Source organism: Schistocerca serialis, chromosome 2, assembly GCF_023864345.2.
Source record: "Schistocerca serialis cubense isolate TAMUIC-IGC-003099 chromosome 2, iqSchSeri2.2, whole genome shotgun sequence".
Taxonomy (NCBI): Eukaryota; Metazoa; Arthropoda; class Insecta; order Orthoptera; family Acrididae; genus Schistocerca; species Schistocerca serialis.
Genome location: NC_064639.1, coordinates 1,028,487,589 through 1,028,514,090, shown reverse-complemented (window position 1 = coordinate 1,028,514,090; position 26,502 = coordinate 1,028,487,589). Strand labels below are relative to the sequence as shown.

At 38.9% G+C, this 26,502-nt stretch overlaps 1 protein-coding gene and 1 pseudogene across 1 annotated transcript in view; one reads left to right on the top strand and one right to left on the bottom strand.

Moving 5' to 3' along the window:
• Positions 1-26,049, top strand: part of LOC126458447 (phospholipid transfer protein C2CD2L) — a 598,436-nt gene extending 572,387 nt beyond the window's left edge. The window contains exons 16-17 of the mRNA XM_050095510.1: positions 1,507-1,659; positions 23,630-26,049. Coding sequence (XP_049951467.1) covers positions 1,507-1,659; positions 23,630-23,693 — 217 coding nt within the window. The 3' untranslated portion in view covers positions 23,694-26,049. The remainder of the gene's footprint in view (positions 1-1,506; positions 1,660-23,629) is intronic.
• LOC126458952 (5S ribosomal RNA) lies at positions 16,221-16,338 on the bottom strand (annotated as a pseudogene).
• Positions 26,050-26,502: the final 453 nt, after the last annotated feature.

The following is a 26,502-nucleotide window of genomic DNA, read 5'->3' as shown; positions in this document are numbered from 1 at the left end:
TTCATGCTTTCATCTGACAGGAAATTTTTGAAGAAATTTTCAAGAGACAGAACTCCATTTCGACTGAAGACAACAGGCCAAAGATAAAATAAAATGGTTTTATAAATGAACATTGTACTTAAGCTTATTTTTACTACTAGCAGAGCAAAAGACCCACTTCGCTTGGTCTTTATTTTCATTTGTTTTCTGAGAACATTCCAGATCACTCAAGAACATTGCAAAAAATGAACATTCAAAAAAATCATAACAGTGTTATTATTTGATGTTGAAAATACTCTCAAATACTCTTAAATCCACTTAAATATTGAACAGTAGCCTAGCTCGGAAGAAAGTACTCAGTCCCTCACTTATTCATTTCTTTGTAAAACACCAAGAACATTCCAAAGTGTCTGAGAACATAAAGAAAATTCTGAAACTTTCTACAACATTCTAAAGCAAGTGTTACGGAGATTCTATACATTTTTGGAACCTTATCAAACCTTCTGAAAGATTCTGTGACATTCTGGAACATTCCACAACATTCTGAAATGCTCTAGAATGAGCATTGTGGCTAGTCTTGGCCACTTCGGCATCTGATTCCCAGTTTCTACACCAACTTCCCCTCTTTTGTCACCCATATCTTTAAACCCTTCTCCCACAGTTACAAACTGAAACCTTCATGTATGGGGGTAAAGGGCTGCCATACCAAGTAATCCCTGTGGCGGTACACAAATGGATTGCAGAGATACAGAGGCACACGTGAACAAACCACGCTGACATTTATTATATATACATTGACTTCTGACAAATACCAGGTGGCTATAATTAAAATGCAGCTAGTCATGACTCAACAGTGTGGGCTGTAATTATGGTATGGCACCAAATCTTGGTAGTTATGCTAACACATTAATGTGGAAGCGATATGTGCTGGAAAAAAAAAAATAGTTCCAGTTTTGGCTGCCAGGTGGAAATCTGATGCTGTACAGCATCTTGTCAATATCTCCAGTGCTCAGCTGTGTAAGCGGCAGTTAATAATAAAATCAACATTGTGCCTTTCTCACTTGTTTGACCCTTTCTGCTCATGGCTCATTCCTAATCTGTTATATATGGAAACATTTATGTGTTGGAATATCTAGCAAGTTTCGCTGCCATACATTACCGTATGCCACACTGGACCTCTGTATGAGTAGCTGCACTTAAAGTGTAATCATCCAGTACCATCCAGAAGATTAAGCCATAAGATATTAAGAAATAAATCTATACTAGCCCCTTAGTCTATAGACGAAAGCAGTGAGTTACTTTTAACAACAAGCTCTCTGAACTTGATCAGCTAATCAGTGTGTTGATTCTGTTTTAATCTGTTGCATGTATGGACATTAAGGAAATTTACACAATTAATTTAGTAGACAGTAAATATATTTTTGCATGCTGTGTAAGCTATTCTTAATAGTTTTAATTTTGCGAGGTTTCTCATTTACTCCTTTGTTATCTTTCAAATGAATGCCATTTTCTATTATATATTTTTAGTGGCACTGTCTGTGAAGTATGCAAGAAGACTATTGCACGAAGACTAGGGAAGCAAGGTTATGAATGCAGAGACTGCCAGCTGAAGTGTCATAAGCACTGTCATGTGAAGGTGGATACCAACTGCACAAGTTCGACAATTCAGAATATTGAACTGTAAGTATATAATTGTAGAAATCTCATTACAATGCTGGAATTTTATCCATGTTTGTGCTAAGGAAATAGAATTGGCAAAAATATTTATTGAGCATCACATATCTAATAGGAAAGAAAAATATTAAATATATAACTATCTCATTAACTGGGATTAATTACCAGTATCTAAGTGATGACTGTACTGACAATGCTACTCCCACCACCCCACTCCCTCTCGTCACAATTTTGATGAACAGAGTCCAGTAGCACACGGTGTCTTTACTCTTAAGAGTATATATTCAAATATATCATTGTGAGGATTTGAGGAGGAGGAGGTGATGGTAAATATTCTACCATTTAAATGTAATTTTCTCATTCCAAGAATATCATTTTTTAGAAAAACCATTTATTGTGCTTACTACATTTTATCACTACTATTGCTTCATGTTTTGTCACTAATTGTTATGATTTTTGTACTCCCTATGTTGCATTGTTTGTACTTTTTATTCTTTTAACAAGCAAAAATTTGCTCCCTCAAAAGACACAGAAGGAAGAAGGGAGGGGTGTGTGTATGTAACAAGAAAGCAAATTCCCACGTATTATTTGTTTAATTGTTTTACCTTCTTTGTTTGCCATTTTGCGCAGTTTCATTTTTCTCCATAACATTTAGGAATGATTACTAAAGGGAGCTTATGAATCAGTATTAGTTATGCATTCAGTGCTTATGACATAATTATTAAGGTGCTTCATACAAACGTTTAGGGACATACAGCCTTTCCACCTCTCTGTCACAGTTCACAAATACCACTGTCAACAAGTTACACTAAAAAATTAATACAAAAAATTTTAAACTTTAGGTTTCAAAATCATTTAAGATGGGTGAAAAGCATCAACTTGTGCTTGTCAAGAATGGAGAAATCAAAGCATATCTGACCATAGTTATATTATTTGTTATTGTTTATAGGTGGATGACCTTCCTTTTACCTTTAATTGTGTCCTTACACTGTGTCAAGTACCATAAAAACAAGTAAACTCAATAGTTGTGGGCAAGCAGTTTATTACAAACATATTTTTATATTTAGCTGAAAAGCAAAAACAGTTAAGCTCCTGTGCAATCTTGTGTAAAATAAGATGCAGGGATGTTCTGAGCAATGGAGAAACAAAAACAGACATGTGTGGACTTAAATGGGCCCTACTGTTCTGGCAGCTACAGTTAATTGAACACAGTTGATGAAATGATTTTATTCATAGCTATTATTTTCTCAGCAACTGTAGTATATATTTTAGAATCATCAGTTGCACAACTATTTTTATTTCTCTTTTTTGTTTCAACAGATTAATCTGAAGATGACGGATTAACCTGTTGAAACCTGTAAAGTGAAATTAAAACTGTACGGCTGATGACTTCCACCACGGCCTGGGAGTTTGCTTGTGTGTGTGTGTGTGTGTGTGTGTGTGTGTGTGTGTGTGTGTGGGTGTGTGTGTACACTATTGCTGGAAAAAAAAAGTTGGTGCTTGAAAGCTAGCATGAATACGATTGTCTATTCTGTGTTATTGTGTTCCACACATTGATCCAGTATAGGTGAGTGGTTGACTGTCCCTTACTTTACATATTGCCCCATCAACGAATTTCCATAGTTAAAAATTAATAATTACAAGACACAAATATTACCAGCATCCACATGTGCATCACAAGCACTGATTTTAGAATCAATACAAGGAACTGAAGAACTCAGGAAAATGGAAAGGAAGAATGTGAAGGCTATATTAGGAAACAGAACCAAGACAGATACCTTCAGTTAACCTTTGACTATCATGTGACTAATATTTGACTGACATCAGTATTTTACTGTCAGGCCACTTTAAATACACATGGTTGACATCCTCCATCATCTTGTGGGCAAAATAGTTTTGGAAATATGTCCTCTTTGGGTCATTCGTTTATACATCTGAAACTTGTTGCATTGTTGAAAGAACCAAGTATATGTGCATTTCACACTTCTTTCGACCTTATAACAGGAAATATGTGGGGTTGATGTGGCACTGTAACGTGACAGTGTCATTACATAGCCATGTTGGAAATATGTGACTGATATTGTTGTTGTTGTTGTTGTTGTTGTTGTTGTGGTCTTCAGTCCTGAGACTGGTTTGATGCAGCTCTCCATGATACTCTATCCTGCGCAAGCTTCTTCATTTCCCAGTACCTACTGCAACTTACGTTCTTCTGAATCTGCTTTGTGTACTCATCTCTTGGTCTCCCTCTACGATTTTTACCCTCCATGCCGCCCTCCAATACTAAATTGGTGATTCCTTGATACCTCAGAACATGTCCTACCAACCGATCCCTTCTTCTAGTCAAGTTGTGCCACAAACTTCTCTTCACCCCAATCCTATTCAACACCTCCTCATTAGTTATGTGATCTACCCATCTAATCTTCAGCAGTCTTCTGTACCACCACATTTCGAAAGCTTCTATTCTCTTCTTGTCTAAACTATTTATCATCCACGTTTCACTTCCATACATGGCTACACTCCGTACAAATACTTTCAGAAACGACTTCCTGAAACTTGAATATATACTCGATGTTAACAAATTTCTCTTCTTCAGAAACGCTTTCCTTGCCATTGCCAGTCTACATTTTATATCCTCTCTACTTCGACCATCATCAGTTATTTTGCTCCCCAAATAGCAAAACTCCGTTACTACTTTAAGTGTCTCATTTCCTAATCTAATACCCTTAACATCACCCGACTTAATTTGACTACATTCCATTATCCTCATTTTGCTTTTGTTGATGTTCTTCTTATATCCTCCCTTCAAGACACTATCCATTCCATTCAACTGCTCTTCCAAGTCCTTTGCTGTCTCTGACAGAATTACAATGTCATCGGTGAACCTCAAAGTTTTTATTTCTTCTCCATGGATTTTAATACCTACTCTGAATTTTTCTTTTGTTTCCTTCACTGCTTGCTCAATATACAGATTGAATAACATTGGGGAGAGGCTAAAACCCTGTCTCACTCCCTTCCCAACCACTGCTTCCCTTTCATGCCCCTCAACTCTTATAACTGCCATTTGGTTTCTATACAAATTGTAAATAGCCTTTCGCTCCCTGTATTTTACCCCTGCCACCTTCAGAATTTGAAAGAGGGTATTCCAGCCAAGATTGTCAAAAGCTTTCTCTAAGTCTACAAATGCTAGAAACGTAGGTTTGCCTTTCCTTAATCTAGCTTCTAAGATAAGCCGTAGGGTCAGTATTGCCTCACGTGTTCCAATATTTCTACGGAATCCAAACTGATCTTCCCCAAGGTTGGCTTCTACTAGTTTTTCCATTTGTCTGTAAAGAATTCGCGTTAGTATTTTGCAACCGTGACTTATTAAACCGATAGTTCGGTAATTTTCACATCTGTCAACACCTGCTTTCTTTGGGGTTGGAATTATTATATTCTTCTTGAAGTCAGAGGGTATTTCACCTGTCTCATACATCTTGCTCACCAAATGGTAGAGTTTTGTCAGGACTGGCTCTCCCAAGGCCGTCAGTAGTTCTAATGGAATGTTGTCTACTCCCGGGGCCTTGTTTCGACTCAGGTCTTTCAGTGCTCTGTCAAACTCTTCACGCAGTATCATATCTCCCATTTCATCTTCATCTACATCCTCTTCCATTTCCATAATATTGTTCTCAAGTACATCGCCCTTGTATAGGTCCTCTATATACTCCTTCCACCTTTCTGCTTTCCCTTCTTTGCTTAGAACTGGGTTTCCATCTGAACTCTTGATATTCATACTGATATTGTGTGGTATATAATACCTAATAGTTTTCAAAATTTTATTCAAATTCATCACATCGCATCCCCAATAATGCAGATGCTCTCTTGCCAACACTACGTTGAGTACAAACTGCAACTTTCAGCTTGTTTCACAAGTTAAAATACCTGCAAGATGGCTGTTGAAAAGCTCACTGAAGTATATGCTTGTAAGATCTTACAAGCTGGTCGTGAAAAAGAAGATGAGTCTTCTAATGATTCTGTTGGTGATCCAAGACCTTGCAGTTCAGAAAAGGAAGGAAATTCTCACATGGAAAAGGTACCTGTTCTACTTCAGTAAACAAACAGATAAACAGGAAGAATTGGTAAACCACACAGAAGCGGAAGTTGAAGAAGATGCCCATGATAATGAAAATGTGGAATGGATGGCATACAGAGGACATCACAGCTCAGTTGCTTTCACAGGCAAATCCAGCTTTCAGAAACATCTTTAAAATAACAGTTCACCATTTGAGGCCTTTTCTCACTTTGTGAACAATGAATTTTTAGATCAAATTGTACTGAAACCTAACAGATATGTGGAACAAGTTACTCATAGTAGTAGGATTTCTCACCCCAGCACTGTCAGGAAATGGATCCCAACAATGTGAATATGACATTCATTGAAATGTTGCAGTAGTGTCTCAACATGGTCACTCATTAGGAATTTATACCTTTCCTTTCAATTAAGTTTGTTAACAATATAGGAAAAGACAAATTGCTACTTACCATCAAGAAGACACGTCAGGTTGCAGACACAATTGAAAGATACTCAAATAAAACTTTTGATAGCCACAGTCTTCATCAGTAGAAAAGCACACACACACAAAAGCAAGCACAACTCTCTCTATCTCTCTCTCTCTCTCTCTCTCTCTCTCTCTCTCACACACACACACACACACACACACACACACACACACACACACACACACACACACACACACAAAAGTGCCAAGTCCAGCACTAATCTAATCTAATCTATCTAATCTCAAGCCAGAATGCAACATCACGTAGGATGCAAGCAGCCATCTGGAGGGGTGGGGAAGAGGAAGGAATAGTAGTGTATGGGTGGAGAGAGAGATGAACGCTGTGTGGTGGAGTGTACAGGGGCTAGACTGCCAACAGGTGCAGCACCAGGAGATTGTGGGCAGGGAGGGGGGAGGGCGGGGGGGGGGGGGGGGAATGAGCAAAAAGGATAGGAGTGGAGAAAGACGGGCAGACGTGATGGCAGAGGCCTGCAAATAAATTGGGTGGGAAATGAGGATGGGGAGGAGATGATAGGACAAAGGGGGTTTAAACTGTTGGGTGGAGGGTGTGGGGACAGTATGTTACCACAGGCTGAGGCCAGGATAATTATGGAAGTGGAGAATGTGTTGTAAGGATAACTCCCACCTGCCCAGTTCAGAAAAAGTGGTGGTGGAGGGAAGGATCCAGATGGCTCGGTTAGTGGAGCAGCTATTGAAATCAAGTGTGTTATGTTCAGCTGCATGTTGAACCACAGGGCAGTCTACCAAGAGTAGCTGATGTTGCTTAGCACTTTAAGCCACTGGAACTTGACACACAGTTCGTTTGTATGCTGAATGACCACTATCTTAATGTGCACGTAACGACAGGCCAACCACTATGCAAAAAATCTTATCAAAAATTAAACTTTTGGTTATAAATTCTAGCCAGGTGCGATAGATAAATAATGCAGTTAGCAAGCCATCACTTCACTTCAAGCATTAGGCCTTTTTGTTTTGTTTTTTTTTATTTTTGTACCCATCACTTCCAAAGTCTTCCTTGACTTCTTCCCCGAACTGGCTTGAATCTTCTTATCTGGAAAATCTGAATCTCCTCTCATTCTTTTGAGATGTTTGTTCACTTTCTCCTATCTTCTTGTATTTTATCGAGGAGATTAAATACATTCAGTTCTTGCCTAATTTCCAAATTTTGAAATCTGTTTGCTCTTATGCATCCCTTTACCACTCTTAGAAATCTCATTTCTGTTGCTTGCATGCTACTTTCTTAGCATTTATGTATAACATACAGCTCATATCCATAAATAGGTATTGGAACTCAATCTTGTTTCCTTTCAATCTTGTTTCCTTTTCTCATTTTATTTTTTAGACATATGTTGATTGTTCCACATATATTCCCAAACTTTGCTAATTTCTTCTCTGTGTCTTCATCGTACTCATGTGTGATGCTGCAGCCTAATCATCAAATGGTACTCTTCACATATCTTTCCTAATAAATGTATTTTCCTTCATAGGTCATCTTCATTTTTCACTAGCAATGTGACATTGTCTGCAGTTAGGAAATATTATGTAAAATTGTGGCATTTTACCTCTTAGAGATACTCAGAAATATAGGGTGGTTATAAGTAAACTTTCGCAACTTTGAGCAAAACAATTTGCCATAAGGGTACCTGCACTGCAGGCACTGATACTAGTTTGATGAAATAGGGCTGGAATTCAAGCATCAGTGTGTGTTACAGTTGTAGACAGTCAACCTGGATCTCAACTATGTAAGCAGGACTTCACTCATAAAGTTGTTTTATCAAAACAACAGCAATGATGCTGCTGCTCTCCATGAGTATAGACAGATTAAAGGAAGATGAAGAGGTACCTCTTTCCATACTGATGTTGAAAAACGTGATTCGGAAGTTAAAATTAACTTGTGATTTAGGAATGGCTCTTGGGAGGGGATGGCCAATTTTGCCACAAACTGTTGAAGAAGTTACTGTTGATATGGCTGAGAATGCCGGAAGCAATGTGTGATCTTCAAGCAATGCATGGGCTGTGTCACGTCAGCTGAAAATTCCATGGTCCTTCTTTTGAAAAAGTACTGTGAACAGTTGTGAAATGAAATGGTATCCAGGCTGTCGTGTATGTAGATTATTGGCACATTGAGCAACATTTGTAAACTGGAATGTAAACATGGCGTGCAATTAACAGATGTTACCATCTCATGTAGAAGTTGAAATTTCTTTTTTTTCAATGGTTAATTCATTATTTCTCTTTTGCATGTCCTTACAAATCTTACAAATGTTTCCATTAAGTTTCATTGCCCTACAATCACTTGTATTTCATGGGGCACTCTCAAGTAGCAAAACTTTAATTATAATCACCCTGTATTTTGAAGTTGATCAAATGTGAAAACAATCTTTGTTGTTGAAAGAATGTTTTATAGAATCAACTGTAATCACTATGTAGTGAATGTCGTACGATCACTTGTATTTCATGGGGGCACTCTCAAGTAGCAAAAGTTTAATTATAACCACCCTGTATTTTGAAGTTGATCAAATGCGAGAAAAATCTTTGTTGTTGGGAGAATGTTTTATAGGATCAACTGTAATTACTATGTAGTGAAGAAGTTAATCCTGCAGTGCCTCTAAGAAGTTTCTACAAAATTGTTAACAATAAGAAAATGTTTAAAAGAAATAAAAAGAAATGGGCACAACTCCCAGAAGTACACCTGCTTTATGGGCAAAACAACACATTTGTTCATGGCATAGTGGGTTGCATCTAAAAAACTAAAGATATCCTGATAGAAATAACTGGTAAAAGATTTTTATCTTTTACTTTTTTAGTCGGCATCCGAAATATAATGTTGGCACTATAAGTTAGTTCATATGTCATCAGACCTTACTTTTTATGTCTCTGTTACAGAATGACTTCTAATTTTCACCACTGGTATGTCTATTAGGCGTCAAGAAACCTTGATTACCAACAACTACAAGGTTTAGTAGTTTGTCCTTGTCCTTCCTGGCACATTGTCAGTCAAAGTACAAGTTGTCTCCTTTGATAAGGTTATGTAGTGTGTGTTTCTGTCATTTTATTTAGGATTTCATTTTCCACTAATAGAATGTTAACATTTGTGGATAACAAGACATGCAAACATTTCTTCAACATATTTAACCTGCCTACTTTGCTGTCATTTTGAGGTGTGAAATAAAATAGTCTCCTGAGCTCAGCAACAAGTTGTAGTGTGTTTACTAGTACTTAAAAGACCATTGAAAGTTGTTGTAAATGTGACAAGTTAACTTACATTATCAGGCAAAGTATTTTTAGACTTTTTAGTTTCTGCTAATCTGGATATCATGTCTACAGTGCCTTCTGCTTATACATGCCAAAGACTCTTCTTAGCATACTTGTCCTGTTAATAATTTATTTTTAGTATTTCATTTCTCTTTTATGACAGTTTGTAACTGCAAATTACACTCCTGGAAATTGAAATAAGAACACCGTGAATTCATTGTCCGAGGAAGGGGAAACTTTATTGACACATTCCTGGGGTCAGATACATCACATGATCACACTGACAGAACCACAGGCACATAGACACAGGCAACAGAGCATGCACAAGTCGGCACTAGTACAGTGTATATCCACCTTTCGCAGCAATGCAGGCTGCTATTCTCCCATGGAGACGATCGTAGAGATGCTGGATGTAGTCCTGTGGAACGGCTTGCCATGCCATTTCCACCTGGCGCCTCAGTTGGACCAGCGTTCGTGCTGGACGTGCAGACCGCGTGAGACGACGCTTCATCCAGTCCCAAACATGCTCAATGGGGGACAGATCCGGAGATCTTGCTGGCCAGGGTAGTTGACTTACACCTTCTAGAGCACGTTGGGTGGCACGGGATACATGCGGACGTGCATTGTCCTGTTGGAACAGCAAGTTCCCTTGCCGGTCTAGGAATGGTAGAACGATGGGTTCGATGACGGTTTGGATGTACCGTGCACTATTCAGTGTCCCCTCGATGATCACCAGTGGTGTACGGCCAGTGTAGGAGATCGCTCCCCACACCATGATGCCGGGTGTTGGCCCTGTGTGCCTCGGTCGTATGCAGCCCTGATTGTGGCACCCACCTGCACGGCGCCAAACACGCATACGACCATCATTGGCACCAAGGCAGAAGCGACTCTCATCGCTGAAGATGACACGTCTCCATTCGTCCCTCCATTCACGCCTGTCGCGACACCACTGGAGGCGGGCTGCACGATGTTGGGGCGTGAGCGGAAGACGGCCTAACGGTGTGCGGGACCGTAGCCCAGCTTCATGGAGACGGTTGCGAATGGTCCTCACCGATACCCCAGGAGCAACAGTGTCCCTAATTTGCTGGGAAGTGGCGGTGCGGTCCCCTACGGCACTGCGTAGGATCCTACGGTCTTGGCGTGCATCCGTGCGTCGCTGCGGTCCGGTCCCAGGTCGACGGGCACGTGCACCTTCCGCCGACCACTGGCGACAACATCGATGTACTGTGGAGACCTCACGCCCCACGTGTTGAGCAATTCGGCGGTACGTCCACCCGGCCTCCCGCATGCCCACTATACGCCCTCGCTCAAAGTCCGTCAACTGCACATACGGTTCACGTCCACGCTGCCGCGGCATGCTACCAGTGTTAAAGACTGCGATGGAGCTCCGTATGCCACGGCAAACTGGCTGACACTGACGGCGGCGGTGCACAAATGCTGCGCAGCTAGCGCCATTCGACGGCCAACACCGCGGTTCCTGGTGTGTCCGCTGTGCCGTGCGTGTGATCATTGCTTGTACAGCCCTCTCGCAGTGTCCGGAGCAAGTATGGTGGGTCTGACACACCGGTGTCAATGTGTTCTTTTTTCCATTTCCAGGAGTGTAGTTTATAATGCCACATTTTAAACAGAAGGATAATTTTGTTGTTTAAGTCAGACACATTATCAACAATATATTAGCAAGCAAAACTCTTTAATTTCTTTGCTGTACTTCTGAATTAGCTTATTTACACTCATTATTATAAAATCAAAGCTTATATATTTATGAATTGTCATTTATGATTAATATTTTGCAATGATTGTAATATTAATCATTCTTTTCTTTTACTGGTCCCTACTGCCTGTCTTGAGTGAATAGGTAAGAGAGCTACCATGTGTTGTGGCTTGCTGAAGTTTTAAAATTATGATTTTTTTTCTTCAAATAGTAGTTTTCCAGTAAATAATGTTTGACTTTTTTAAGTTATTAAAGTGTTAAGCATGTTGTGCTGCAATTAATTTATTTTGTCTGCTCTCCAACACCCAACCAATTCTCTCCCTGTTCACATAACATTGAGTATACTGGTAATGCAATTAGATAACAATATAAAAGATTATGTGGTATTTCATAACCCAATGTAGTGTAGTGTAATCTAACTATTAAGAGCAGCAAAAATTCCAATGTTTAAGAAAGTAAGTATCTACATATGTGTTCATTAGATACAATCTGTAAATAAATCCCAATAAATTGTGGAGATTGGATATTTCTGGTGAAGCCAGATATACTACACAAAAAAAGAAACTCCATCTCTCAACATCTAGTGATATCCAAAAAAAGAAACTCGACCCCCCATGATGCCTACAGGTCAATTCTGCATTGTATATGTGTGTACAGATACTTTTAACCAGATAATGTAAAAGCAACAGTTTTCCAAAGTGGCATTCCCTGTATTCCATGAAAGGAGGTGTAACAGAAAGTTCTGTTGTACCCATGGGAACAACCCTTATATACAAACAGTGCTATAGGAAACAAAAATTTTCCAAGGATCCTCTTTAGTCTTTCCTAATGTTTCAATAAAGGACACTTTTGATAACCTCATGAAAAGAAAACAAGTGATGTCAGGTAAGGTGAATGAAATGACCACAAAATAGGACCTTATCTCCCTTACTACCCTTTAAAAAAAAACATGATGCAGGTGTTCATTTATAAGATGTGCAAAGTTAGTTGAGGTTTTGTCATGTTCGAACAATATGTGCACATGTTCCACAATGTAGGAGGTTGGTTTCTCAAAAACATAACATACTAAGATGTAAAACTTCCTGGCAGATTAAAACTGTGTGCCAGACCGAGACTCGAACTCAGGACCTTTGCCTTTCGCGGGCAAGTGCTCTACCATCTGAGCTACCGAAGCACGACTCACGCCCGGTCCTCACAGCTTTACTTCTGCCAGTATCTCGTCTCCTACCTTCCAAACTTTACAGAAGCTCTCCTGCGAACCTTGCAGAACTTCCGTAAAGTTTGGAAGGTAGGAGACGAAATACTGGCAGAAGTAAAGCTGTGAGGACCGGGCGTGAGTCGTGCTTCAGTAGCTCAGATGGTAGAGCACTTGCCCGCGAAAGGCAAAGGTCCCGAGTTCGAGTCTCGGTCGAGCACACAGTTTTAATCTGCCAGGAAGTTTCAGATCAGTGCACACTCCGCTGCAGAGTGAAAATCTCATTCTGGATACTAAGATGTAGTTTTACAAACTATACTCCGCAAGCTATCTTAAGATTGCAGAATGTACTTTTCCTATCATTGTCACTCTTGCTATCCCCCCCCCCTCCCCCCTTTTTCCCGCTATAGTAGCAAATGGTCTGGAGGAAAAAAGATTGTTGGTGAGCCTCTTTGTGGGCACATATTTCTCTCATTTTCTGTTCATGGTCTTTCCATAAGATATACATGGAAGAAAGCAATATAATGGTTGACTCTTCATAGGAATGTACCCTCTCAGAATCTGAACACACTGTGATGCACAAAACCCTTCTTGCAGTGTTTGTCATTGGAGTTGGTTGAGTGTCTCAGTGATGCTTTTTTACTACTAAATGAACTTATAGTGAAATGGGATGCGATTCTTCGGATCATCTCTCTTTTCTCTATCTTGCATGAATCCCAATATTCAAGTACCAGTCCAAATAAGCTTTATGTTAACTACCTCCTTTGTGGATGGACTAAGTTTCCCTTGGATTCTTCCAATTAATCTCAGCTAGGCTTGTGGCTTACCTGCAACTAATTCTGTAGTCATTCTACTTTAAATCACTCTGTACACATACTCCCAGGTATTTAATGGATGTGATTACTTCCACTTCTTGTTGTGCAGTCAGGTTATCATACAATAATAGGTCTTTCTGCTTAGTTATGCACAAAATGTTACGCTTGTTCATGTTGAGAGCCAGCTGCCAATCCATGCACCATGTGTTGATCCTCTGCAGGTCTACCTGTTTTCACTACAATTTTCTAGTATTGCCACTTCTCTGTATGCAACAGCACCACCTGCGAAAAGGCTCATGTAACTTAATGATGTTATCCACAAGTTCATTTATTGTATTTTGAAAAGTAATCGCCCTATAACAGGCATTTGGGGTATACTGGAATACTTGTATGTCTGAAGATTTGTATCTGTTAAGAATGGAATGCTACATTCTGTTTGCTAGCTACTCTTTCAGTCCAATCACACAGCTGATTTGGTTTTCCATGTGCTCATATTTTCTTAAGTGCTGATATTTTTTTAAGTTCTAAGTAAGCAGATATGAGCCCAGTAACCAGTCATCAACTCTGTCTGCCCAAATTTTCACTGTTTCAATTTGCTTGTCCATACATAAAAATCATATCTGCTAATTCCATAACCTGCTACAATGCTACTTGACTAGGACTGATTTAACTATACACCCCAACTTGGTGCAGTTACAGATCTTTGCCAGGACTGGATATTTTCAAAGTAAATGTCATGCTGTCTGGAGTGCATTTGTCGAGTTTGATTCACTGTTCTTTGTTAACCATTGCACAGTTGATAATAAGGGTATTTTTACAGAAGAATTGATACAGTTCACTGCTAATTCTGTATCAGCGTTTTTCAAAACCAAAATAAATGCTAGTTATTTCAAAAATGATGTTACCCCATAAAGTGGGTGCCTTAAATAAAAATGTGCTAGGTCAAGGACTGCACAAAATTCTGATTTTTTTTTTTTTTTTTTTTTATTGCAATGGTGTTATGTCACCTACTTGCTTTTGACATGCTGAATAGATATATATGTTTATGACAGTAGAAACATGCTTATGACACACTCTGCTCATTTTCTGATTACTTTTATATAATATACATCAATTTTCTGAAGTTTGCTGGTATACCACCAATGTCCTCATATCACTGTGCCATAAGAGATTCATAAAGACCAAATTATGACATCTTTAGATTCTCATTTATGACCACATCTGTTAGTTTCCACAAGAAGTAGCACACTGCGAACTATTGTCTTCCAGACTTTTCCAATATTTTCCCTCCAGTTTAATTTAGGATAGTTTTTAATTATTCCCAAAATTTTCCCCGATTTGCCTTATGGAGTTCTGTGGGGTGTGTCAAGCAATGTTGTGTTGTCTGCATAATGTACTATGGAATTAGCTTCTACATCTACATCTATCTACATGATTACTCTACAGCTCACAGTAAAGTGATTGTTAGAGTTTTGACAGTACCACTTTCAGACAATTTATTCACCGTCACATTCTTGAATACCACATGGGAAAAAGAGCACCTAAGTCTTTCAGTGGGAATTCTGATTTTGTTATAGCCTTTCCTTCCTATATAGGTGGGTGCCAACAAAATATTTTCACATTCAGAGGAAAAGTTGGTGATGGAAATTTCTTGAAAAACACCTTTGTTGTAGTGGTTGACACCCCAACTTGCTTCTCACATCCATGACATTATCTCCCCTATTTTGTGTTATATACAAAATAAGGTGCCTTTCTTTGAACTTTTTTGATGTCCTCCATCAGTCCCATCTGGTAAGGCTCCCATATCACAAAGCAACAGTCCAGAAGAGGACTAATGGTAATCTCTCTAGTAGATTTTCTAAGTGTTCTGCCATCTGTTTTCTTTCTCATGTATTAGCGTGATCTGTGTAAGTTTCCAGTCCTTGGGCACAGATCTTTCATAGAGCGTGTGTGTACTTGTATATGATTACTAAATATGGAACCATTTTATCAGCATACTCCAAAAATAACCTAACTGATATACTGTTTGGACCAGAAGCTTTGCCTTTATTGAGTGACTTAAGTTGCTTCATTATACTGAATGTATGTACTCCTAAATTATTCATGTTAGTTTGTGAAGGAATTTTGAAAAACCGTACTGAGTAACTCTGAATTAGTGGCCCTGTCATCAGTAGCATTACCTTTGCTATCACAAGATGTAGGTATTCACTGCTTCTTGCTGCTGGTGTGCTTTGCAAACAACCAGAACCTCTTTAGATGTTCTGTCAGATTTTGAGATAGAGTGAAAACTATCTCACAATGAAGTACAGTCTAAATTTTACAAATGATAGAGATTTTGCATTCTTTTAAATCTGCCATGCTCTACTTGTTTGTTCTATAACAGAACCCTAACCTGTTTTGTGTACCATAGGGGAACTATTCCATCTCTTACTAATTTTTATAGTGTGAAAATCTGAATTCCCATGAACACTATTTCTCTGAATTTAAACTAAATGTACTCTTATGCTTACACGGTTACTTTGGAAGCAGTGGAGACTGTCTGTAAGGGAGGTGTCAAGCAAATTTTCATCCATTTTTTAAATAAATATGTTTTGCATTTATTTTGGGTGGTTTTGGATGTTACAGTATTCGGTCTCATTACAACGGCCTTGTGGTCACTAGTTCCTGTTTCCATCATGTTGCTCCCTATTTGAACAGGATTATTTGTTGCAAAGAGGTCTAGTTTGTTATTGCACCCATTTACACTTTGGAAACATGTACTTTTGCCAACATATTTGGGGTAGATTGAAGTCACTACCAGCTATAACTGTATACATGGGATTGTAAACTGTTAATTAAACTAAACTCTGCCCAGGTGGGCCATGAAAGCCCAGTGGTACCAACCTGCTACCAATAGGCATCATTGCATGCAGATGTGGAGGGGCATATGGTCAGCACACTGCTCTCCCGGCTGTATGCCAGTTTACGAGTCCTGAGCCACTACTTCTGTCAAGTAGCTCCTCAGTTTGGCTCACAGGGGCTGAGTGCACCCTGTTTGCCAACAGCACTCAGCAGACTGGATGGTCATCCATCCAAGTGCTAGCCCAGCCCAACAGTGATTAACTTCAGTGATCTGACGGGAACCGGTGTTATCATTGTGGTAAGGCTGTTGGCAAACCATTTATTGCAACAATGAAAAAAAAGTGAACCTAGAACCAAATCCTACAGCAAATGCTCCAAATTTCCTTTATTCAGCATCTATTGTAATTGAGATGAATTGTCCTCTGTTTATTGTGCAGATCAAGGTAGGTTGATATTGTGGTCTTCAGTTTGAAGACTGTGTTGGTGCAGTTCTCCACACCAGTCGTCCTGTACCAGCCTCTTCATCTCTAACCACTATGAACTACATCCATTTTGTATTCAAAGCCTCAGTCTCCCTTTGCAATTTTTAACCACCCCTGCACATACACAAGCACGCATGCGTGCGCGCAAGGACACGGACATGCGCATGCACACACTGATGCCTCAGGTTGTGTCCTATCAACTAATTCCTTATTTTGGTCAAGGTATGCCATAAATTTTTTTGCATTTTGACTCAATACCACCATTCATTATTCAATTTACCCATATAATCTTCAGCATTCTTCTGTAGCATCATGTTTCAAAAGCTTCCATTCTCTTCTTTTCTGAACCAGTTATCATCCACATCTCACTTCTCTTCAAGACTACACTCCAGACAAATACCTTCTGAAAAGGGTTCTTGAAACTTAAAAGTTATATTGTGTGTTAATAAATTCTCCTTTTTCAGAAATTCCTATCATATATTAAAAAAATCCACGTCTTCAGAGATGCTTTTCTTGCTGTTGCTAATCTGCATTTTGTGTCCTCTCTATTTTGACCACTAGCAGTTCTTTTGCTGCCCAATTACCAAAAGTCAGCTACTATTTTTAGTGTATCATTTTTAATCTAATTCCTTCAACACTGCATAATTCAATTTTACTATATTCGATATTTGTTGATATTCATTCTCATTTTCAAGATGCTATCTGTTCTGTTCAAGTAGTCTTCCAAGTCCTATGCTGTGTCTGAACTTAAGTTCCCTTTCCATATTTCTCCTTAGTTTCCTTTACTGCTTGTTCACTGTACAGATCGAATAACACGGGGGATAGGCTGCAATGCTATCTCACTCCCTTGTCAGTCCAGCTCCTCTTTCATGTTCTTCAATTCATACATACTTTCTAAATAAGTTGTAAATAATCTTTCACTCCCTATATTTTATCCTTGCCACTTTTAAAATTCAAAGAATACAGTCAAGTCAACATAGTCAAAAGCTTTCACTAAATTTACAAATGCTGTGAACACAGAATTGTCTTTCTTCAGCCTATCTTCTAAGATAAGACATAGGGTCAGTGTTTCCTCGCATGTTCCTACATTTCTCTGGAACCCAAACTGGGAAAAAATTTAAAAAAGGGGGGGGGGGGGGGTGGATAGTCGGAAGCGAAAAAGGAGGAGAGTGGGGGAGGAGAGGAAAAGGAGGAGGGCAGAAAAGGAGAGAAGCGGAAAATGAGGGAAGCAGGGAAGAGTAAAGGATGAACAGGTACGTTGGCAGAGGATGGCACACAAAGACAATGAGGAAAAGTGAGAGGGGAGGAGGTGACAGGACAAGAGGGTAGACACTGTTGGGTGCAGAGTGTGGGATGTGTAGGATACTGCAGGTTGAGGCCAGGATAATTTTGGGGGCGGAGAATTTATTCTAAGGATAATTCCAACCTGTGCAATTCTGAAAAGAATCCAGATGGCCTGGGGTGTGAAGCAGCCATTGAAATCAAGCATTTTTCACAGCTTGTTGTGCCACAGGACTGTCTACTTTGCTTTCAGCCACAATTTGGGGGTGACCGTTCATCCTGGTGGACAGCTGGTTAGTAGTCATACTAATATAAAAAGGTGTGTAATGGTTGCAGAAACCTGGTACACAACATGGCTACTTTCACAGGCCCAGCCGTTCATGGGATAAGATAAGCCTGTGCTGGGTGATTGGATTGGATAGGTCTTGCATCTAACTCTTCCACGGGGATATCATTCCTGTGGCAAGGGGTTGAGATTGGAAGTGGCATCAGGATTGACTAGGATGTTGTGAGGATTGTGTGGGCAATAGAACACCACTTTAGAAGGTGCGCGAAAAATCTTGGTTATAGGATGTCCCTCATTTCAGGGCACGTTGAGAGATAATCAAAACCTCGACAAAGGATGTGGTTCAGCTATTCCAGTCTGGGATGATATTGGGTGACAAAGGGAGCACACTTTTGTAGCTGGCTCTTATGAGTGGTGGGAGGATTGGGGTTGTGTGGGGAAATGGCACAAGAAATCTGTTTGCTGACTAGTTCTGAGGGGTATTGCCTGTCTGTGAAGGCCATGGTGAGACCTACAGTATACTGGGAAAGGGACTTTTTGTTGACGGGTAGCAAGGCTGTATGGGAGGGACTTTTTGATGCGGAAAGGATGGCAGCCACAAAATGTTGGTGGATGGAGCCATCGGAGAGAAGGAGATCAACACTTGGAAGGAGAGACAGCATTGGTCGTATATTTTTGTTTATTATCGCAAAATCGATTTTCAGTCACTTAGTGACCATCTTCAGTGCTGTAACATATAACTTAAATTAGTAAGCACTGGTGTCAATAAGCTTACGGCGATCACATAGAGTCTATGTGATCGCCGTAAGCTTATTGACACCAGTGCTTACTAATTTAAGTTATATATTACAGCACTGAAGATGGTCACTAAGTGACCGAAAATCGATTTTGCGATAATAAACAAAAATATACAACCAATGCTGTCTCTCCTTCCAAGTATACCCATTATCTGGTCGTAGTGCACAGGACACTATGGAGTCTCCAATCAAGGAGATCAACATCTACGAAGGTGCCACATTGGGTGAGGATGACCAGGTGAAGTGGATGCGAGAGAAGATGTTGATGTTGTGAAGGAATAAGGATGGAATGTCTTGGCCTTGACTCCAGATCATAAGATATCAACAATTAACCTGAACCAGGCCAAGAGTCTGGGGTTCTGGGAGGCAGGGGAAGTTTCCTCAACATGGCCCACAAACAGGTTGGCATAGGATGGTGCCATACACATGCCTATGGCTGTTCCGCAGATTTGTTTGTATGCCTTCCCTTCAAAGGAGAAGTTGTTACATGTTAGGATAAAGTTTGATAGGTGAATGAGGTAGTCCGTTTGCAGTCTGAAGGATGCTGGGAGAGGTAGTGTTCAATTGCAGCAAGTTCATGGGGGATGTTGGTGTATAGGGAAGTGGAGTCAGCTGTGACCAGTAGGAAACCAGGAGGTGAAAGGGTGGGGATGGTGGAGAGTAGGTGAAGGAAGTTGTAGGTGTCTTCGACGTTTTAGGCTAGATTATGGGTAATTGGTTGGAGATGTTGGTCAATGAGGGCTGAAATCCTTTCCATGGGGGGGAGGGGGGGGGGGGGGCACAATAACCAGCTACAAAAAGGCATCCAGGGGTGTTGGGTTTGTGAATTTCGGGAAGCACATAGAAGGTGGGTGCACAGTGTGCCATGAGGATGAGTAGGGAAATGGATTCAGGAGAGGGATTCTGGGAAGGGCCTAAGGCTTTAAGCAGGGACTGGAGGTTATGCGGGACTTTTGGATGGGACAGTACTCTTCAGACAGTACTCTTCTCTCCCCATACCCGTACCCTCCTATCCCCCCCCCCCCCCCCCCCCCCTCTTTCCTGCCCCATTCCAGATTTTCTGTTCACATGACTCTCATATTCCAGTCAGAGCTGCTGGTGATGGCAGCCAAGTGCGCATGAGGTGTGCTTGCTTGTGTGAATGTGTTTATGTTTTATTTGCTGAGGAAGGCTTTGGCCTATAGCTGCATGTGTCTTTTTGTTGTGCCTGTCTGCAACTCAACAGGTCATCTTTACAGCTATCTGTCATATTAAGGAAGTTTCCATTGTTTGGAGAACTACATTTCAATGCTTCCTAACATTTCAGTGCTTTCTTTAAAATGTGCCTCTAATTAATTTTGATTCAAAGGCTCTTCATAAATATGCCAGGACACTCATAATACACAAGTGTTAACTCTTTTCTTTCCAAACAGGTTTGTCAACGTGTCTCAAGGCTTGACATACCTTCCATTAGATATCTGAAAACCCATGCCTTTGTAATGTAATCATGTCTTGGTTGGCATATCAAGACAGGATTATCTACCTAGTTCTTTAATCGTGCCCTACAAAGCAGTTGCTCTGATTAGGATCCTAGGTCAATTACTGAAAACTTTCCATATTCCAACATTTTTCATAAATCTTAACTGTAAACAGTTCCTTCACCACTATCATTTACAAACTTATTTCTCTAGATGTGTGACTTACTATCGCATTTGCTTCATTTGAATGTTGTATATCTTTTCCACTGTCTTCATTTTATTTCATTTCTTACATAACCAGAAAAGGAACCTACCCTAGACATGTTCTCTCTAACGTTGCCTGCATCTTTTATTACATTTTGTATCTTCTTTATGGAGAAAGCAAGATGATCACATATAATAGAAATCAGATAACAAGCTTTCGTATAATTGTCCCTCATGGAAAAGAAGAAAAAATACCAACAGAGAAGGAGTACAAATGGAGTTGTATTTTGAACACTGCTATGTACAATGTTTTCACCCGCCTTGAACTAAGTGAGGTGGGCACTGTACTAATATTCAAGAGGAAAGGGCTCAAATCCCCATCCAGATGTAGGTTTTCAATAGTTTCAATAAGCTGTTTAAGGCAAAATGCCAGAATGCTTCCTTTAATCTACATCCACCCATACTCTGTAAACCACTCTGAAGTGCATGGCAGAGGTAAGGAAAGCGCTAATTACCTTTCCTCCTATTGCCTCATCTGAGCTTGTGTTGCATCTGCAATGGGATTATTGATTGTTCCTTAACCTGCCTTGAAGTTTCATTTGAGTATACACTTGTGAAATCATGTTGTAACTTTATTGTTCTTCACGCACGCACGCACGCGCGCACACACACACACACACACACACACACACACACAGTCTCTCTCTCTCTCTCTCTCTCTTTCTGCAAGCTAGTGTTCGATACTCTCTCCTTTTCGGATGAACTACACTTTCCTAAAATTCTCCCAGTAAATCAGAGTCAACCATTTACCTTCTCTACTACAATCCTTAAAATGCTCGTTCCATTTTATATTGCTTTGCAAAGTTTCACCTAGATATTTAATTCGTGTAACTGTGTTGAGCAACACATTACCAATATGGTATTTGAGTATTAAAGGATTGTTTTTCCTACTCGTCTGCATTAACTTACTTAGATCTAGCTTCCATTCATCACATCAACTAGAAAGTGTGTCTAAGTAATCTTGTATCCTCCTGAGTCACTCAACGACAATGTCTTCCCGTACATCACAACATCATAATCAAACAGGTGCAAATTGCCGCTTACCCTGTCCGTCAGATAATTTTGTGCCCAGGGGCACTCCTGATGATACCTTTCTCCATGACAAACACTCACCAACGAGGATGGCATACTGGATCCTGTTACTTAAGAAGTCAACAAGCCACTCACATATCAGGGAACCTAATCATTATACTCATAGCTTCATTAACAGTATTCAGTGGGCCACTGTGTCAAATACTTTTTGGAAATCTAGGGATATGGAATCTGCCTGTTGCCCTTTATCCATGGTTCGCAGAATGACGTGTTAGAAAGGGCAAGCGATTTTCACATGAGCGATGCTTTTTAAAACTGTGTTGGTTTGTGGACAGAAGCTCCTCGTCCTTACGGAAAGTTATTACATTCAAATGAGAACATGTTCAAGAACTGTGCATCAAACCAAGTTAAGAATAATGGCCAGTAATTTTGTGGGTCCATTCTTTTATCCTTTTTATATAGAGGAGTAGTCATCTACGCTTTTTCCAGTTGCTTGGAACTTTGAGATGGGTGAGAGATTCATGATAAATACAAGCTAAGTAAAGGGCCACTACCATATACGACTTTCTGTAAAACTTATTTGAGACTCCATCCAGACCTGGTGACTTACTTGTTTTCAACTCTTTCAGTGGCAGAATAAAATTTAGCACATGAGTACAATACACATCATATATCAGGGTATAAGAGAGAGAACTGGGCATACACAGTTGAATACCCAAGTTCATACATTCATTTTAGTTCATATAATTTCACCGCATGTGCAATATGAACTGTGACACTGTATCCTTTTTCATGCATCAGTCAATTTTTGTTCTGTTGCCCCTTTTACTCATAATACAGTATAGATAAAGGCAAATTATACACCATGAGTTGTAAAAGTCTAGCCAGTTCAATGTCACAGTTCATGAATCACTTGATTCTGTACTTGAAAGAAATGTTTATGGAAGACGTATCCCTTTAACTATCTTACCAATTCTTGCAGTATTGTGTAGTGTTTAACATTTCTTTTTCTTTTCTTAATGTAGAATTGTTGCATGGTTTTCATTTATGTGTAGTAGTTTTAAATCTTCAATTCTGAACTGAACGATTAAAGTTGTCTGCTTTATGAACTACCAAATTAACAAGAATAGTCTTTACAGATATTATAATACAGTGTTAGAAGAAATTGCAATACCAAAAGTAATGTAGAGTAATGAAATTTCTGGAATACCATGTTAACAGAATCTTCCACCGGTTCTTGTTAGAACAACATATGATAAATGAAAAGCACCAGTTTGCTTTTGTTCTACATGATCGAGCAGGCCAAGGCAACATGCTGATACTCTGTAAAGGGTGTTCGGATACAACAGCGATATGTGGATGAGTGTTATCCTGTTGGATGCTTTTCATTTATTATTTCTGTAATACAGTTGTCTAGGTAACATATTTAAGTGAATAACATTGCAACATCGTAGGTCAGTGTAAGTGTGAGATAAGCCATTGCAAATGTGAAATGCTGGTACATTAATAACCGATGTAAAGGGTGTTGGGATACAACAGTGATATGTGGATGAATGTTATCCTGTTGGAAAATACCCCATGGAGTGCTGTTCATGAATGGCAGCACAGGTTGACTCACCAGATTGGCATACAAATTTGCAGTAATTGGTGTGTGGAATAACCACAGAGTGCTCTGTCTGTCTTACAAAATCACACCCTAGACCATAACTCCTCGTGTAGGTACAATTTGTCCTGAAATCAACATACTTTTAGATACCAGTTCTCAAATTATCTGAGTGGAGTAACTGGTTTTCAGCAGACCATGCAAGAGGCGTCTCAACAGTAAATATTCAGCTGACATTTTATTAGTTTTTTCAACACTTTCATCTCTATATGTCTACCAACTCAATACTCCTGTACTTTGTTTGCTTATCATTAATGAGTTAATGTGGGTTGATATGAATAGACAAATCATTGGAACAATTTAATGTCAACCTTTGATCGTAATACTAAATTTCATTGCAGTGCATACCTTTCGAGCCCCTACATGGATAGGCGGGTCTTCCAACTGAAGAATGGCTGGAGCTGAAGATAGAGGAATCTACGCTGCCGTCATTGTGTCATGTGCTGGAGTATTATAAACAACCAGTACATCTTGATAAATGACTCACTTTTGCACAGCATTCATTTATTAAGAGAAGAACAGTAATGTCTTATAATTATTTTTCCAGCATCTGATAGTGACAAGTACATGGTGCTATTAATAGCTGCATAAAGACTCTATTTTGTTATGTGAATAATAACATGAAAATGTGCTGGCTTGAATGAAATATTGCTTGTACTGCCTGACATGCTATTTTGCCCTTAAATATTCACTGAAAGGACTTGATAACAGTTTTACTGTATTTTAATAAATTGTACACAAAAATGAAAAGAAAATATTGTATTACTTCAGAAAACTTATGCTTGAGAAGACATGGAGTAAGTTATATAACATTGCTTTTGTACACACAAATTTCTATAATGTAACAAAACTAAAGTAATTAAGATATTCAAATGCTCTTTGTACCTTTTTTTGTTTTGATACTTCAAGTTTATTTGACATAGAAAGCAGAATTTTTGTTAAAAATGTATCTTTCTATAGTTTTGATCATTAACACATTTAGCAAGAAGCTGCAGGCAACTGAGAGGTATCCAAAATGTGGGGTTCCTACTCTTATAAACAATGTAATTATTTTAAACCAGTTTTGGGAGGGCTTTTAAAATGTTGTAGTAAATGCTTATTTTTATGTACTTACTAACATCTATTCGAAATGCAGTATTTGGAACTGCGAACTGCTGTGTTTGTTCACCACCACCCCACCACCATCTTCATTTTATACATAAATGAGAATGTAACAATTTGTTCACTCTTGTTTTGTGTTTTTACTCATTTGCATCCTCAGCATCACATTAATTTCTCAAGTAATTTAAATGTTTTATTCATCTTCACACAAATTTTTAATTTTATTTTGTTGTAGCAATGCAGCAGCATTGTAAATATTGCTGATTTAAATTTAATGCATGAAAAACTCCATTAAATTCAAATTCTTTAAACAGCAAAGATAACTGCAGCATATATTGCCTACTCAGAGACATTGAAATAAATGTTTGTTGCTTTTAAGTGCACAATTTATCTTACCTGCATGTATATATTGGAACTGTAAACAGTAAGGTATTAAATAATATATGTGCAGTTATCTGTGAATATCTTGTTTGTAGTGTGGTTCATTTTTCTCAAACAGTGACCACTAAGCCTTTTAAATTATATGCAGGCATTTAGGCTTCTTCAGACTCTTGCTGTCCATTTTGAGATAAGTTTTCTTCTTCATTCCAGTGAAACTGAAATGTCCTGTAGTTTCTATTTGTGTTCACATTCCTAAAATAAAACTCTGTTTAAGATCTGTTATACTTAAATCACTACCATTAAACATCTCTCTTAAAGAACAAATGCATCTCTGAAAAATGTGTTTGAGGGACTACATTCATTTTTAATTACACCAAGTTATTTGTAAAACTAAGAAGCCATTTTAATTTAATTGTATAGATAAAAAATCTACTCACCAAGCAGCAGTAGAAAACACACACAAAAAATTATTGTAATTAGGCAAGCTCTCGGAACCACTGGCTCCTTCTTCAGGCAGTGGGGTTGAAGGGGAAGGATGAAGGAAAAAGACTGGTCGAGTTCTTCCTTCTCATCATGTGCATTAAATTGCCTCTGACCAGCAGACCTGGGTGGCTTCCTGAAATCTACCTCTTTTTCAAGTCAGCTCCAGTCCTTTTCCTTCACCACTCTTCCTTCCCCTTCAACCCACTGCCTGAAGAAGGAGCCACTGGCTCCAAAAGCTTGCCTTATAACCGTCTTTTATGTGTGTGTTATGCCGCCACTTGGCGAGTAGATTTTTTTTATCTATCCAACTAAATTATTATGTCAAAATTGATTGTTTTTGTTTTTATAAGAAGCCATTATGTACTTCTGTTTGCTTCAATTTGCTGGAAATGACTTAATGTGATAACCATAAAGCAATTATTTCAAACTGTCTTTTGAAAGTTTTTCAATTCTAATGGACATAGACTACATACACTGATTATCGGAACGTTTACCAGTGCTTGCCTCTTTGGTGTTGGCAGTAATATATTTATATGATTTGTAAGGGACCATGGTACCGTAAATAAGGTATTTGCTGAAACCATGGACTTTCCTGCCACTGACCAGTGCAAAATGCTTATGGTGGCTTTGAAATTTTAATTTTCCTGTATTTGTGAAATAGTATGTATCATAAATTGTTATAAATGCAAGTGTTGCTTTATGTATGATTCTATTGAGTTTCCATCAGTTATTTTGATGGAAATATATTTTAATGTGTACAGATTTATTAATGCAATACAATTTTAATATTAAACTGTTTGCTAAAAACTTATGTTTTTCATTTATTGTATTAAAACACATTCAGTTTATTATTTCCTTCCTTTTTTGGTTTTATCTCCATCAGAGCAGGGAGCATTTGGGATCATGCATTCCAAGAAAGTAAAAAACATAATTTCGTTTAATGTAACCCATTTTTAATTATTTTTGTCCACTGTGATATCCTAGTTCTCAGTTAATTTAGTGCCTTCTGTGATCCAAATGGGAACTAGGTTTATGTGTCTCCTTAACTTTCTGAGGACCTCTAGCTGTTCAACCTCTCCACAGTTCCATACACATGGTTTCAGGTCCAATCAAAAGTGGAATTGCCAAAACTTTCGTTTAGTTGCAGTAACAGGATCTTCTGCATAAAGAATTCTAGTTTCAGAATACAATAGCTGATTGTTAGGGTAATTATGTACTAGGATAGCTAGTATGCTGCTTTGGCAGAGAG